General features: G+C 39.9%; 1 protein-coding gene across 1 annotated transcript; it reads left to right on the top strand.

Annotated features, from left to right (window-relative positions):
• Positions 1-1,485: 1,485 nt before the first annotated feature.
• LOC104619074 (selenoprotein O) lies at positions 1,486-12,435 on the top strand. The gene is made up of 8 exons (XM_010284845.1): positions 1,486-1,685; positions 2,621-2,801; positions 6,595-6,725; positions 7,120-7,400; positions 7,751-7,901; positions 10,111-10,296; positions 11,401-11,557; positions 12,250-12,435. Exons 1-8 carry the CDS (start codon positions 1,543-1,545, stop codon positions 12,433-12,435), a joined length of 1,416 nt encoding a protein of 471 aa, XP_010283147.1. The 5' UTR covers positions 1,486-1,542.
• Positions 12,436-15,058: the final 2,623 nt, after the last annotated feature.

The following is a 15,058-nucleotide window of genomic DNA, read 5'->3' as shown; positions in this document are numbered from 1 at the left end:
CCGGGGGGGAGCGCGGCGAGGGCCGAACAGCCCGGTGAAGCTCGATTTTGGAGGAGCAGCACCCCGGTGCGCCCCCCCACGCGAAAACACCCTGCGTGACGAGCTCGCCGTGCGGGGGAGGCCGGGGACGGGCTTCGCTGCCCTAGCGAGGCGCTCCTGCAGCTGGTTTGTGCCGAGGGTCGCTCCCCTCCCCGAGGCAGAGGCCATCTCTTAAGCCCTCATGTTTTTGTGTTTGGGGTTTTTTTGTTTGTTTTTATCTTCGCTGCCGCATGTATGATGCTTAAATGCCACGCCAGAAGGGGGCAAAATTTTCCTCTGGAAAATAAGGCTGTAATTGCATCTCCTTCAATTATCAATTATCTCCAATCAATCCTCCTTACTTCTATTGCTGGTTATCCTCCTCTGAAGTTTTTTCCCACTTTAGGAGGATGCAGGCCGTGATGAAAGCGGGGACAGCAGTGCGTGGTAGCCACCTGGCCACTTGCTGCCATGTTCTCCTATGGCCCACGCAAATGGGATTTAAAATGCGGGTGTTTGGTTGGTTTGTGCTGCTGGTCCTTTTGCCTGCTGCCAGCGGTGCCTTTCCTCCATCCTCCCTGGCCGTGGGAGGGAACGGTGGAAAAGCCGCCAAAATGCAGTATTGTCCAAATCCCTGCAAGGGATGGGTATCTGCCGTAGTCAGTTTAGTCTGCACCCCTTTAAATCTTTAAGGTCATTTTTCCCTCTTGCATTTCATTTATTTCCTGTTCCAGCTGTGCACAGCTAGGTGACACCATAGTGTCACACATGTGGTGCTCTTGAAGGCCTTCTTCAGGTCTGTGAAGGTTAAGGAAATCAGAGTGAAATTCCAGATACAGCGGTTGCTTTGTAGGTCTGCCCTGGGCAGCTGTCCTGCTTGCATGTGGCTTCTGATGTGCTGGGAGCACGGGCTGAGGTCCACCCGTGTCCATTCTGCTTACCTGATATCTATTAAATAAGCTACTTTGCTGTCTGTTCAGTTGTGGATTTTTTAATACAGCTGCCATGCATGCATTTAACACCCCATTTCTAGATTAGTTATCCAGAAAGATTCAAAACAATACTATTTTTCAAGAGGATTGACAGGAGCCGTTTTATTAAGAGGAAACCAGTGACTTATTACATAATAAAATAGTTATACTTGTCCAAAATCTTTTAATTTTTTGAAAGACTCTACTGCATCAATAAAAACAAGAGAGTTAATGATTAGGAGGGATAAGTGTAACTGGAAGGTTTATTTTCTTCTGCTATCTGTGGTCTTCCTTGCAAGTGTGTTGTGTCCGTCTAATTGAGCTTTAAGAGAACTTTGAAGGTCCAGCTTTTGTTCTCAGATCTACCACTACTGTATTGTGTGACTATGGACAGAGCAGGTCACTTTTTGGCTTTCGTTTCCCCACTGTGAAGGAAGAGACAGGAGTTCCTGCTTTTCTAGTCTGAAGACTGTCCATGTCGTCTTGTTGCAGACAAGCTGATGGTCGGAAAGTCCTGCGGTCAAGCATACGGGAGTTCCTATGCAGCGAGGCTATGTTTCACCTGGGAATACCAACAACGAGGGCTGGAACATGTGTGACATCTGACTCAAAAGTTATCCGTGATGTATTTTATGATGGGAATCCAAAAAATGAAAGGTGTACAGTTGTTCTGAGAATAGCTTCTACATTTATAAGGTAGAAGCCTGTTTTGTTGGGATTTTTTATTCTTTTAAAACAAAGCATAGCAGTCTTTTAAAATACCATTTTAAGTGTATTTCCTTAGCAGCACCATTTGCATGTTTCTTGTTCTGGCGGCTTGGAACTCTTTTGCCAGGCTGTAGGAAGCTGCTTTTTTTGTCCAGTGGGTGGGGTGAGCTGGTGTCTTTGCACACAGACAGATAAACACTGAGGATGCTAGCCTGGTAGAAAGAACTAAGTTCTGCAGACCTCAGAAGAGATTATTCATGTTTATGCCTGCACAGAATACACGCTTTTTTTTATGTTGGTAGTGGTGGATTATAGCTCTGCCCTTAATTCCAAAGCTATTCTAATGTAGTACTGTCAAAGTTTGGGTGTACTTTCCCTGCCTGAGAAGTGTACAAGGTTTCTGCTCGAACACAAAACTTTAGGAATTTCAGGAAGCTGCATTGCTTCTTCTAAGGTAGCAGAATATTAGAGGAAGGTGAGGCATAAGGAATATGTGCATGTATGTGTCCACATGTGTGCATGCGTGTGTATATATACACGTGGAAAAATCTGTCTTACATGCTTGATGTACAGTCTAGTATTTTAAATAAGTCCTATTCCTGTATATTTACTCAGGATAAGAATTTTTCTGTAGAAGTGGTTGTAAGAAACTTTAATGAGCTGGTCTTCAGTACTGGCTGTGGTCTCAACCTGTCAGTGTAGTTCGCCGTGGATGTATAAGCTTCCTTGCGTTGAGTCACTGAGCCTCACTAGGTTCAGTGGCAGAATCTTGCAGGTCTCTTTTCTCAGTCAGTTGAAGGATTGGTGTTAAGAGATGATGAGGTGTTATTGCAAGAACAGTAAATGTTTTTGCTACATGTAGTATCAAATGAAGTTAGTAGTATCAGATAATACTAAAACATGTTTTTATTATTTTAAAACAGATTTGGTTCTTTTGAAATTTTTAAACCTACTGATGAGTACACAGGACGCAAGGGTCCCAGCGTTAACCGAAATGATATTCGAATACAGATGCTTGACTATGTGATCAGCACTTTCTATCCAGAAATCCAGGAGTCTTATGCAGACAACACTATTCAGAGGAATGCTGCTTTCTTCAAAGAGGTAAGAAGGATCAGATTCTCTTCCTAAATCCATAGCGGTCATCTTTAGGAACTTCATCAGCAAGCACAGATGACTGGAGTTAGTTAATACCTTGTATCATCCAATTACCTGAACTATTCTTTTCTTTCAAGAAAATACTCCTAATAGAACTTATTGATGAAAGCAATGTTGATATTGATCGAACCAATGAAAGCGGTTTAACCTTTTTAATAGTAAATCATGATTTCTGTGCTCTGGGAGAGCTTCCCAAGACCTGTATCCATTTACTGAGAGTATCTTAGACTGCCAGGGGGAATTCTGGCCCTGACTGTTGGATGATGAGTTGACTGTACCAAGACATCGCTTGCAAGGCATCATGGTGTAAAATACTGAGAACGTTGAGTCACTTCCTGTCTCTCATTTTCCAAATGACAAATGGGAATGTTGACTGCAAATCACTTTAACTTCGGGCTTTAGGATTGAAATGTTTAAAGGCAGTCAAGCACTGCGAAGGCTTGCCTGAGGAAGTTGCAAAACTCCCAACTTTGGGAATGGTAAGATCAGGTGAGAGAAATATGTCTAAGATGTGGTATAGTATCAGGTCATTCTGCAGTGGCCCAGAGGAGAGGCTGCATGATTACTGAGAGACCCATTTTGAACCTGTTTTCAATTACTGTATAAATTTAGACCCTAACAGTTACTGGACATCCATAATAATCGAAACTATAACATTAGTGGATGTAGAATTGCTATATTTCTCTTTGAAGTAAAATGTAGCTAAATTAATTGGTATCTACACTTTATCTCCTGAACATACCTTTTGCCTCACTGTTGATACTGTATTTCTATTCTTGACATTGAATTTATATTGCTATATTCCTTTGTTTCAGTGAGCAAAGAAAGAATTTGGGGTAAGGGAATAAGATCCTTCTCTGTATGTTTTAGTGATTAGTATATAGTAACGCTACCCTTGCAGAAGGGATCCAGTTTGAAATTACTGGAGAACTATAATAAAGGCTCCGATTTGGATAACCTGCAGTTAAATAATGTTACAACCCAAATAAGAATGTTATAATTAGCCAATAAACAGAATCATTAAAATAATACCACAGTCTAATACAGTTGTCTATGTAAAAGTAGTTGTGGTGCTTTGAAATCTGAAATGATCTGATAAGGACTCAGGGAATGGCTGCAACGTGATGCATGTTGGTAACGGACCAATAAGAGGTCAAAAGGCAGGCTAAAAAGCTGACGTTCTCTAAATTTTGTGGGGTTTGAATTTGTGGAGGTTTTCTGTTGCGGGTTTTTTTGTTTGGTTGGTTTGTTTTTTGTTTGGGTTTGTTTTTTGTTTGGGTTTGTTTGGGTTCTTTTGCTTTAACACAACCTGTGCATGCTTGCATTAGTTCTTCAAAAGCAAGCTGTGGCTTGGTCCAACACTGGGTTCTGAGGAGTTTAACTTCACCGGACAGGCCTATTGTGTTTGAGTGATTGAAGTTGATGAGAACTGTGGCTTCTCAGCCGCTATGTGCATGTCCAGCTCTGTAGCTGATGGCATGTTTACTTTCTGACGGCAGAAAAGTCATGGGACTGGGGGATCTTTGCGGACGTGTGTGTGCCCAGTCCTGCCTCTTTCTGCCCTTGGCTGCTTTGCCTGGCCCAGTTACTACTGGTTTCCTCCCCCCATCCTGGCACCGTTTCCATATTGCCCCGTCTCTGGTTTTTTGTTTGTTGTGCTCCTCTTGCCTGCACCTGTCCGCACTCCATGCCTGTGGTAGCTTTGCCTCTTCATCTTTTCTCTCCTCCTTAGTGGAGACTTTCTGTACCTTTCTGCACCTGAAGAGCATCCCAGTCCCTTACCTGATTTGACAAACACATCCATCTTTTTTAATAGTGAGGAAACTGCTGTCAGCTCAACTCTAACGTGTTTTATCTTTCTTTCTGCACTGTGGAAGAAATGGGGGGGAGGGGAAATAAAAGCAATTGCATTTGACAGCACTGACTAGAAAGCAAACACCATTACCTGTACTTCTCAAATAATTCGTAGGCGGTGTTTAAATTTAAATGAGCACATCCTTGAGATAGTGCTCTTATTTATACATACACCATGCTTGTTTTCTGGTACGGCTAGCAGTAGAAAAATGTGATCACAATGAAAAAGGTCAAAGTGAGTGCAGAGCCACCTCTTTCTAATCAATGTACCCATCTTTGAGTGGCACCCAAGCTTTACTTGCTTTCTGGTGTCCTCATTAGCAGGGTTTCTTTTTTACCAGAACACTGTCAGCGTGTGATGCATTCATATGGAGACATCCAGCAGTCATGAGCTGCCTTACCACTGGAGTGCTTTCATCCCAACCCTGCCGGCCAGGATTTTTTTATTTTTAAGTTTTACCCTCTTCCTGGCACAGAGCCATTGTACAGGATCTGTCTCCCTTTCTTGGGGTAATGGCATGCCATTAATCAGTTTTGGACACATGTAGCTGGCTGCTGACTGCCCCGTGAACCAGCGTTCAGGAGAAATGGGTGAAGTACCTAACACGAGAATATTGTATAAAGTAGAAGCGTGGGATCTCAAGGTGAACTGAAAACTTGTGTTCCAAGCATTGTCTGTGGTTTTTACTACCTGTCAGATTATCCCAGGGCAAGATTTTTCTAATTTTTCTTCCTTACCTGACTGCACGTGTTTAAAGAAAGGAAAATGGAAAAATGCTGGGTTTGAAGACAGAGGCCTAAAAAGAATGTTTGCTCTGTTAACTAGATAATTTTTTAAACTTTAATAAAATACACTTACACCGCAGCCTGGAGAGAATAGTTGCTTTAAATTTATGTGCGCTGATAGCTATTTGGGAAGTTGAGTGATTTTACCTATGAAAATAGTTTTGATTTAAAAGTTTTAGCTAATGGCTACATAAATTTTTTATTTACAGCAGTTTAGTAAAGTATTTAGAAATACCTAGGTTTATTTAAAAGTCAGGTTAGCTTCCTGAATTTTGGATTTCATAGGGCATGTCTGGTTGTAGTTGACAGGTAGGCTACTTCAATTAAATAACTAGAACTATTTTAAAATATTTATTTGAAGACGGGGGCAGATGCAGTGATGGCAGTCAAGGATTCCACAACAATAACTCTCAGTTAAGCAACAGAAAAACTCTGGTGAAGCATGTGTTCAGTGAAGAATTGCATTTAAATAAAATTATCATTCCTGGAATATTTTTACTTTAACCTTGTAGCTTTTTTCCACTCTCAGCAAATTGAGGGAAGGGCTTATCAGTGCTAAAAGTTGTTAGCAGGGAGTAATTTTTCCTGTAAACCACTTACCTTCCTGTAAATCACTCCTACATACCAGGTAAACCAAAAGACTAAATTTACCTTGGGCTTTGTTGCATATAGTTAATTTTGTTTCTTAGACTTTGCTTATTATTTCTCCTGCCTCAAGTTAAAAGGTCTTTAAAATTAGTAGTAAGAAAAATAGTATATTTGTATAATGACTAGAGTAGTACACAAGCCTGGTGTCAGACAGTTTACTTTATTCGAGCGTTCTGCCTCCAGTATGTTTTAAAGCTGTCCAGTTGACTCTCAAGCATGGAAGGAAAGAAGAGGAAGCAAACAGAAATGGGAGACTGAGAAGCACGGCAGTTACAAACAGGAGGAGAGAGGCAAGCTGACCTTAAGATATTTGTGTGTATGGCATACTGCCAGAATCTGCTTCCGTCGGAGCTGTAGGAACATCAGTTCAGACTAGGAAATGCTTGGAAATACGTTAATGTGTTGGAAATACATTGTGTTGAAAAATTAAAAAAATAAAATTCCCTTTTAGATAACCAAACGGACAGCGAGATTGGTTGCTGAATGGCAATGTGTTGGGTTTTGCCATGGTGTGCTGAATACAGATAACATGAGCATAGTTGGACTAACCATTGACTACGGCCCTTTTGGATTTATGGACAGGTCAGTGTGACATAATTATGTGAAATGTGCATATGTATTTGCTGCTGATGTTCATGATTGCTTTAATATTTTAACTCTAAAGTAGATTTATGAACCTTCTTTATGGCAAAGTAGATTAAGTTAGTTTTAGTTGTCCTGTAATTATTCTTTTCAACTTCTTTTTAACTGTATTCACAACATCTCTTAACTGTTAGACTGTTCTTGTAGCCTGTGGGGTTTCTCAATGTTTGAGAGGGCAGGAAAATATCTAATGAGGTAACTTTGGGAAAAGAATCAAGAAGGAGTGTTCCCTTTCGAATTTTTTAGTTTCCTAGAGCAGGCTAAAATAAAAATACTTCTCACAGTATTGGTGTCCAGATGACTAGAAGAATGCTAAATATTTCTTCATTTGTAGATATGACCCTGAGCATATTTGCAATGGCTCTGATAACACGGGGCGCTATGCTTACAACAAGCAGCCCGAGATTTGCAAGTGGAACCTGGGGAAGCTTGCTGAAGCTCTAGTTCCAGAGCTGCCCTTGGAAATAAGTGAACTCATCCTGGAAGAGGAATATGATGCAGAATTTGAGAAACATTATTTGCAGAAGATGAGGAAGAAACTAGGCCTAATCCAGCTGGAATTAGAAGAAGACAGTAAGCTGGTGTCTGAACTCCTCGAAACCATGCATCTCACAGGTTGGTGAAAAGCATGGAAGGTTATTCTTTAAGAGGCTGTCAATATCTATAATCAAACCAAAATGTAGTTTATATCTTGACCTTACAAGAAAGCAGCCTTGCGCAACTACATTGTCATCTGAGAGGGGAACAAAATACTGAAAAATAGTAACCTTCTGGTGAACTTTGGGCAGTTGTTGCCTTGTGCAGGGCACCCTTGTCTCACGTTTGCATCCTCACTGAGGGAGCAATTTATTTGCCTCTGCAGAGTGGTGACCTGCACTGCTGCAGGGGGCAGTTAGGAAGGAGGTATGGGACCTGTTTTTCTGCTGATTTATTAGTTGCATTACTCATAGAATTCACTTTTTCAGGTGGAGACTTCACAAATATTTTCTACTTGCTGAGTTCATTCTCATTAGACTCTGATCCTTCAAAACTGGAAGATTTCTTAGAAGAGCTTACAAGTCAGTGTGCCTCTGTGGAAGAACTGAAAGTTGCTTTCAAGCCACAGATGGATCCAAGGTAATACTCTTCTTTACTTAAATGCTTTTGGCCCATGCTTTTAGTTTCATTATAACGATAATGAACTCTGCATGCTACGTAATGTTTGACTAGTTTTAAATTTGGAAGTTTCACTGTTAAGTAAATGCATCACGATCTACAGCAGTGCAGATTCTTGCGTGCTTTGTGACTGGTGAAGTCACTGGTGAAATGCTCAGCGGTGCCTTGCAGCAGTTGGCTCTTGGGCTGAAGTTGTCTGAGCTTTTGTTTGGTCTTCTGGCGGGGAGGGGATTCTTTTTCCCCTTTTTCGCTACTGTCTCTGCTGACTAAGGCCGTGAGAGCGCCAGATGGTGAAGTGATACAGAAATATTTTATACAAGAAATGGATTTGAACAATAATGCTACTGTGTTCTGCCAGTGTACTGTCAGCAAATAATCACTTTCATCCACCAATGTTCTGGGCTAAGTATAACCTAAATGCACACTTCAGGCTTTGAAAACTGTGTGGTGCTGCCCATGTCCTATTTGATGGGCCACATTCTGCAGTCCAGCTACTCTGAGCATGGAAAAATAGTGAGTTTTGTGATTACAATTAACAGTGATTACAGCAGTTTCTCACTTTTTGGAGCAGTGGAAAACAGGGACTGAGTGTGACCCATTGATTTGTCACTGTTTTTTCTAGCATCTTCCCAGACGGGGGAAAAATATTAAAGTCGGGGTATTTGGGGTACATTTGTTCCTCTTTCTCTCTGTTTAATAAGTGTTCCATGAAGGTAATGAACCTACCAAATTTTTCAGCTTTTTCTGTGTGTCGATATCACAGTTAACAACTCATGGGAGGCAGGGAGTTGAGAAAATGGACTTCTGGACTTCTGTGAAACTTGTTCATACAAGTTTGGTGTTATGCGAAGAAGCCATTGTCATTTTTGAGATATCATTGGTTAAGTTTTTGTGGTGGTACACTAAACGGAAAGGGAAATAAATTAAGGTGGAGGATACGGCTTATTTAATTAAGTTCCAAGTTTCAGTTACTTTGAAATTGTAAGCAGATTATCATGCAATATGAAGATAGCTACTGTGATAGAGATGAGACAATTTTTTTAAACACTGCATTCGGGCTTAGAGGAACGTGGAAAGTAGCTATAGATCATCATGATATGGATGTAAAGCTTTGGAGGAGAATAGTACTGTGTTAAAGTGAGTTATAATAGCTGATTTTTTTTTTATCACAGCACTTGGGTATGGTAGAGCTGGGCATGTCAGATGTGTAAATCAGATTTGGATAGTACTTTATGTAAACTCAGAAATAAAAGCACCTAGCTTATGTCTGCTTACTAAAAGTAGGAAAATATAATATGATATAATGAGTTGTTTGTTTTGAGGCCAGGGAATAATGTTTCTTTTCTTCCTTTGTTTATAAATGCATTCATAGAAGGAAATAAGAATACTTAGTGTATTTTGATACGCAGCAATTTACACTCTTTGGTTTTCTATTTTACTGTATGCTGTAGTGCTCTTATTAATCCAGGAAAAACAAAAGTTAGCTAGCATGGTATCAAAGAATAAGGTGAAGCTATTGTACAGCACCAGCTAACAGTCAAATGTAAAAAGGTACAATCCTAGTCCAACTTGCAGCAAAATAGCCTGGATATTGTTAGGAATTTATTACCAGACAGCAGTTCTCATTCTGTGATGTAGACTGGCAAACTAAAAAAATCTAAATAAACATACTGTTTCTCAGGTCTTAAATAAGGTATCTTTCCCCATATCATGTGGGTTTTCATTAGTACTGGTAAAATTAGTAGGTGTTAGACCCTTATTCTGCATGCTGTTAACAGTATTAATGTTAGGAAAAGAAATTTAAAAAACCCAAAAAAACTATGGATTCTGTATTATCTTGATACCTGAGGAAGATTCCAAATTCATTTCAAAGTTCCAAAGGTATTTTGATGAGAATTGCACATCTGAACCCAACTGGTAATTCTGAAAATCTGCTGTCTGCGCTTTCTGTGCGAATTAAACACACTGAAGAAGGGGGAAGGGACAGTAAAATTAGCATAATTTATAATAAAAACAAGTCTGTTAATTATGAAGTACTGTTATTTAACCTCTCTAGTGAAATCATAGGTTATTGCAAATGTTTTCATATCTACTTTATGATTGCAAAAAGATGGTTCTTGACAGGCAGCTCAACTTTAATGTCTAATGTGTTTATTCCTTTTGTTCCCAGACAACTGTCAATGATGCTAATGTTGGCTCAGTCTAATCCTCAGCTATTTGCATTAATTGGAACAAAAGCTAATATAAATAAAGAATTAGAACGCATTGAACAATTCTCTAAACTGCAGCAGTTAACAGCAGCTGATTTACTCAGCAGAAATAAAAGACACTGGAAAGAATGGCTAGAGAAATACAGGTAAGATTTCTTAGTATTCATAGCAGTGTATTTTATTTCTGCATTTTATTTGAGAACAATGTGCCTGTCTCACGAAAGACACCCTTGTCACAAAGAATGTAGGTTGGGAGGTTAGTGGGGTACATGCAACTCAGAATATTAACTACTGCCAAGGTCAGCATCTGTGGTGCTGTGAAAGTTCAAGGGCATCTTTGCATTTTGTTTACTAAATTTTAGGGAGGGGTTGGGAGCATGGAAATCACCTAGCATCAAATCTAGTATTAAAAGTGCTTCAAGAATGTTGGTGTGGATTCTAGTAGAGACTAATTTCAGTTGTGAGCTTTTAAATGCTCAGTAACTACAATTGACTGACCTCCAAGCATTTTATCCTTTCAATTTTTTTTTTCTGAAAGAAAAATCTATGTATTAATATAGAAAGCAAGTAGAATGCTTCCAACCTTAATGATTCTATGATTCTTGATCAATGAGTAACTGTAAAAGAAATCATGGCCAGGAAAAGTATGTCCAGACTATTCTAATAGGCATAACTTAAAAGCCTAAAAACTTAGTGTTAGCAGGAGATTTTTTTTATAAAGAAAAGTCCTTAGTAGAGCATTAGTTATTTCTGCTGTGTGAATTAGGTCAGGATTGCTTTCCTCACCTGGCTGCCTGTGGTCTTGTTCTCCGGAGGGCTGAGAGTTTTAGCAAGTATTGCGATCAAACTGCCTCAGCTGTATTGCATCTTTTTACTTTCGTCAGAACATCAAAAGCTTTAACCAATAAACAAGCATAGAAATACTTAAGACAAGATCTGAATATGATGGTTTTTGCGGAGCAGTGCAGAATAGAGCGTGCACCAGTGTCTCAGTCTGACTTTCCAGAGAATGTGCAAGGTGTGCCCCTTCTCGAGCCTTCTCAGGACCTGCTGACGATCTGTAATGCTGCTTTTAAATGAAGTGGTGTTTTGTGTTCTGTTGTCGTGCTGCATTTTATAAACCGAGAGGATTATAGGTGATGTGCTGTTTATTAAGAACTGCAAACTAAGGATCTCAAGGCAAGGAAATGTGTCAACTTTTACGTGTGATTCTTGATCCAAACCAGTTGTTTTCACTTGCTTACTTTCAGAGGCCGTTTGCAAAAAGAAATAGAAAATGTTAGTGATGGTGATGCCTGGAACACTGATCGTGTGAAGGTTATGAATTCAAACAACCCAAAATATATCTTGAGAAATTATATTGCCCAGAATGCCATAGAAGCAGCTGAAAATGGGGATTTCTCAGAGGTATGCTATGACTACTTAACACCTCTCTAGGATTGTGTCAATGTGTAGTGGTGCTGTTGATTACTGATGTTATGCTTAGGCGAGATTCATTCTGGCATCTCGGGCAGATGGGGACTGGGAATTTACTGTTCAGAAGGTCTGTATTATTTTTGAGGGACCTGTAATTTTAATGACTGCAGAACAAAGAAAGGATCTGAAAATCTGAATCTGAACTTCACTAGCTTTTGTAGGCTGATCCTAGGACAAGACACTTACCCCTGCTTTTACTGTCTTCAGAATGACATTTACCTTTGGAGGCAGTTGGGGATTAATTTATACTTATTCCTTGCTGTGCTGAGTGTTATCTTTTAAAACTTAATGGCTTTGACGTGTGGAGTCCAGCATGTGGGTTGTTATGTGCAGAATATGGGAAAATTTAATTTATTTTGAGAAATGGCATAACAACTTGTAGTTGATACTTGCATTTCAAGTTATTTGAGCTTGAGTTCCATACAGATACAAACTCAGCTAGTTCCGATTCTACAGTTTTCAGCTTATTTGATACGCATATTGTTCATCTATTTAATATTTGGCTTGCATGGAGTTTGTGTATTAAATACAATATACTCGATCGTTATTTGGTGTCAGGTTCTTTGCATTGTCTTGCCTTTTACTTTCTAAATTCTCATAACCATGCTATGTTTTTTCTCTAGGTAAGAAATGTACTGAAACTCTTGGAGAATCCATTCCAAGAAGCAGAACCTTTCAGGGAGGTTAAGGAAGATGCAGAAGAGGAGGGAGCAACTGCTACAGCAGCTGCTTGTGCTCAAGACACCAGAAGCAGACTGCCATATTGCAGTAAACCTCCGCTGTGGGCTTCAGAGCTCTGTGTTACATGATCTTCGTAACTGCCTTGTTTTGTTTTCTGCTGTAAACTGAAGACTCTGATCCTCCTTCAGCAATGAAGAATTCAGCAAGGCAAACATCAAAGTGCTATTAAGTTATTGAAACAACCCTACATTTGGATGTATCTGCAACAGTCCTCAGCTGCGCTTAATTTGAAACAAACCTGGATCATTGCAACAAACCAATGACCATCGACAGTCTATATACATCTATATGTATGTATAGACATATAGACAGTCTCATGTCTTGAAACTGAAAATCTTTCCTTTATTCATACTGCATTGCAAGTAGAAAGCAATATTTTATGTTGAGGCAGGCTGAATTTCGAATATCCAAATGGAGTTGTTGTTATGTGAAGACAAAAATAGTAAGTCAGGAATCTGATCTGTTTTTGTCTGATGTCTCAACTAATAGTACTTCTAACATTTATTTAATCCTTTCTCTGTGCAGGGATTTCTAGTCCTCTTTAATGGAGGAATAGATTCAGTGTTGCTTGTTTGAAGCTATGTTTCATTTAATTAAGTAGTTCATTTCTTGTGAACCTTCAGACTGATATTTAATCATTATCTATTTTCAGAGAATTTGTGCAGGCTAGGGTTTGGGGGGAGCAATTGAATTTTTTTTTTAAATATATTAAGAGCAGAATTAAGGGAGGCTGTATACATTTGCACTTGAAAATCTGGTGGTAAAGTTTATTCAGGTTCAGGTTTGCATACAACATGTGTAAATATTTACTAAAATCATGGGTGCAGTTTGTAAGCCAATTGACTCAGGCAAGGCCAGTTAACCAGATTAGTGTGAACCTTAAACTATACCAAAACTCAAATCCAGGTTCATTGTCTATTTGTTTGCTTTTAACAGAGCCTCACTGTACGAGAAGCGTGCAGGTGGGTACCTGTTAGTTCAGACTGGTCAGTGGGATTCTTCTGCTCCCACTCCGGTCCTCTGCCATTTAGGTGGCTTCCACAGTCTTTGAAAATCTTTATGCTGAAAGTTGCCGTTCAGGAACATGCTGTTTGAGCTTGTGTAAAAGATTATAGACAATATGGGAGGAGGATGGGAGCCAACTTGCTTTCAAGTTACTTGTTGATAGTGTTTCAGTTGAGGTTTCAGGGGAAAGTTGGTTGCCATTATTGCCACATCAGCAAAAAAAAACTTGTTCCGTAGTTAGTTATTACTTAGGCTTTCTGAACGTCTTTCTAAAGTACTCTATTACTGGTTCAGATACATGAAATCCTGACAAAAGCTTGGTTTAATGCAAAGGTTTCTCTTTTCCAAAGAGACCACTGTCTTACACTGTGAGTTTTAAGTGTACTCCAGTAAATTCTTCTTCCACTCTGTGCAAGCTGGGTACTAGCTCAGGTTGAATTGTGCTCTTTAAGTCTTCCTCAAAATATGAGCTATCGAAAACCATTTGGGCTACTGCTTATCCATCTGTACTAGTAATGTTTGTCGTCCTTGCTGCCACAGTAAATAGGTGATGCTTTGAATGTAAACATTCATTCTGTCTTGCCTTCGGCCTGGAGAAACTGATGCCAAATAGTGACTTGTGACAAACTAGAATCTCTGACAACCACGGCACTTTCTGTGACATTTTGGAGTCCTTACAGAAAAGGACAAACTTGAAGGTGTATTTACCTAGTCCATGGAAGAACGGTGTAGTTGAAAGAGGAAACACCTTGAAGAAGTGGGCAACAAGTAATGCTAGCCGGTGCAGCTGGTCACCTTCTTGAAAGAATCTGGAACCAAACTGTTTAATGGAAACTTTAACAGAAAGTCAGCACTGGGTAAAAAGGACTGCACCAGGGAAGGGAAGTGTGCTGGCAATTTGAAAGGTGCTTCAAATATACCCCTGACAAATTTGCAGAACCAGTGATCTCTTATGGTATGCCTGGTCCAGAAGGGAGCGGATGGGGGGAGAATTTGTTCCAAGCTGCTCAACGTAACTCTGTGCTGATTTTGTTTCTCAATTTATGTTTGCTTTTGGGAGGCAGAGGGGACCAGTATTTTGGCAGACCTCTGGCCAAGCTTTTGGCTTAACAGAATGGTCTAAAAAAGTAATGATTTTACATCATACCTAAGGGATCAAGTCTTTTTAATGGCATTCTGATACTAATTGGGGGGGGGGTGTGTGAGTAATTCTCTATTAGTAACGGTGTGGAGAATGATCCTGGATGAACAGCGGGCTTTTGCTGGGACTCAGGAAAAAAGGGAGACTTTACCACCTTTGGAAGAAGGGGCAGGCAACTCAAGAGTACAAGGATCTCATTAGGTCTTGCAGAGAGAAAATTAGAAAGGCAAAAACCCAGCTAGAACTCAATCTCACCATGGTTATAAAGGATAACAAAAAAATGTTTTTACAAATGTATTAACAACAAAAAGAGAGCCAAGGAGAATCTCCACCCTTTATTGGATGTGGGGGGAATATTGTCACCAAGGATGAGGAAAAGGCTGAGGTACTTAATGCCTTCTTTGCCTCAGTCTTTAATAGCCAGTCCAGGTATCCGCAGGGTATTCAGCCCTCTGAGCTGGAAGACAGGGATGGAGAGCACAATAAACTCCTCATAATCCATCAGGAAACAGTTAAGGACCTGCTAAGCCACCTGGACACCCACA

Source organism: Phaethon lepturus, unplaced genomic scaffold (genome assembly GCF_000687285.1).
Source record: "Phaethon lepturus isolate BGI_N335 unplaced genomic scaffold, ASM68728v1 scaffold3624, whole genome shotgun sequence".
NCBI classification, from domain to species: Eukaryota; Metazoa; Chordata; class Aves; order Phaethontiformes; family Phaethontidae; genus Phaethon; species Phaethon lepturus.
Note: the sequence above shows the minus strand (reverse complement) of the source record. Positions and strands in the feature narration are given on the sequence as shown.

Coding starts and splice junctions, on each gene's coding strand:
- LOC104619074 (XM_010284845.1), top strand. CDS start 1,543: ATGTTTCACCTGGGAATACCAACAACGAGGGCTGGAACATGTGTGACA. Junction 7,401..7,750: donor CGAAACCATGCATCTCACAG/GTTGGTGAAAAG, acceptor TCACTTTTTCAG/GTGGAGACTTCACAAATATT. Junction 11,558..12,249: donor AAAATGGGGATTTCTCAGAG/GTATGCTATGAC, acceptor TTTTTTCTCTAG/GTAAGAAATGTACTGAAACT.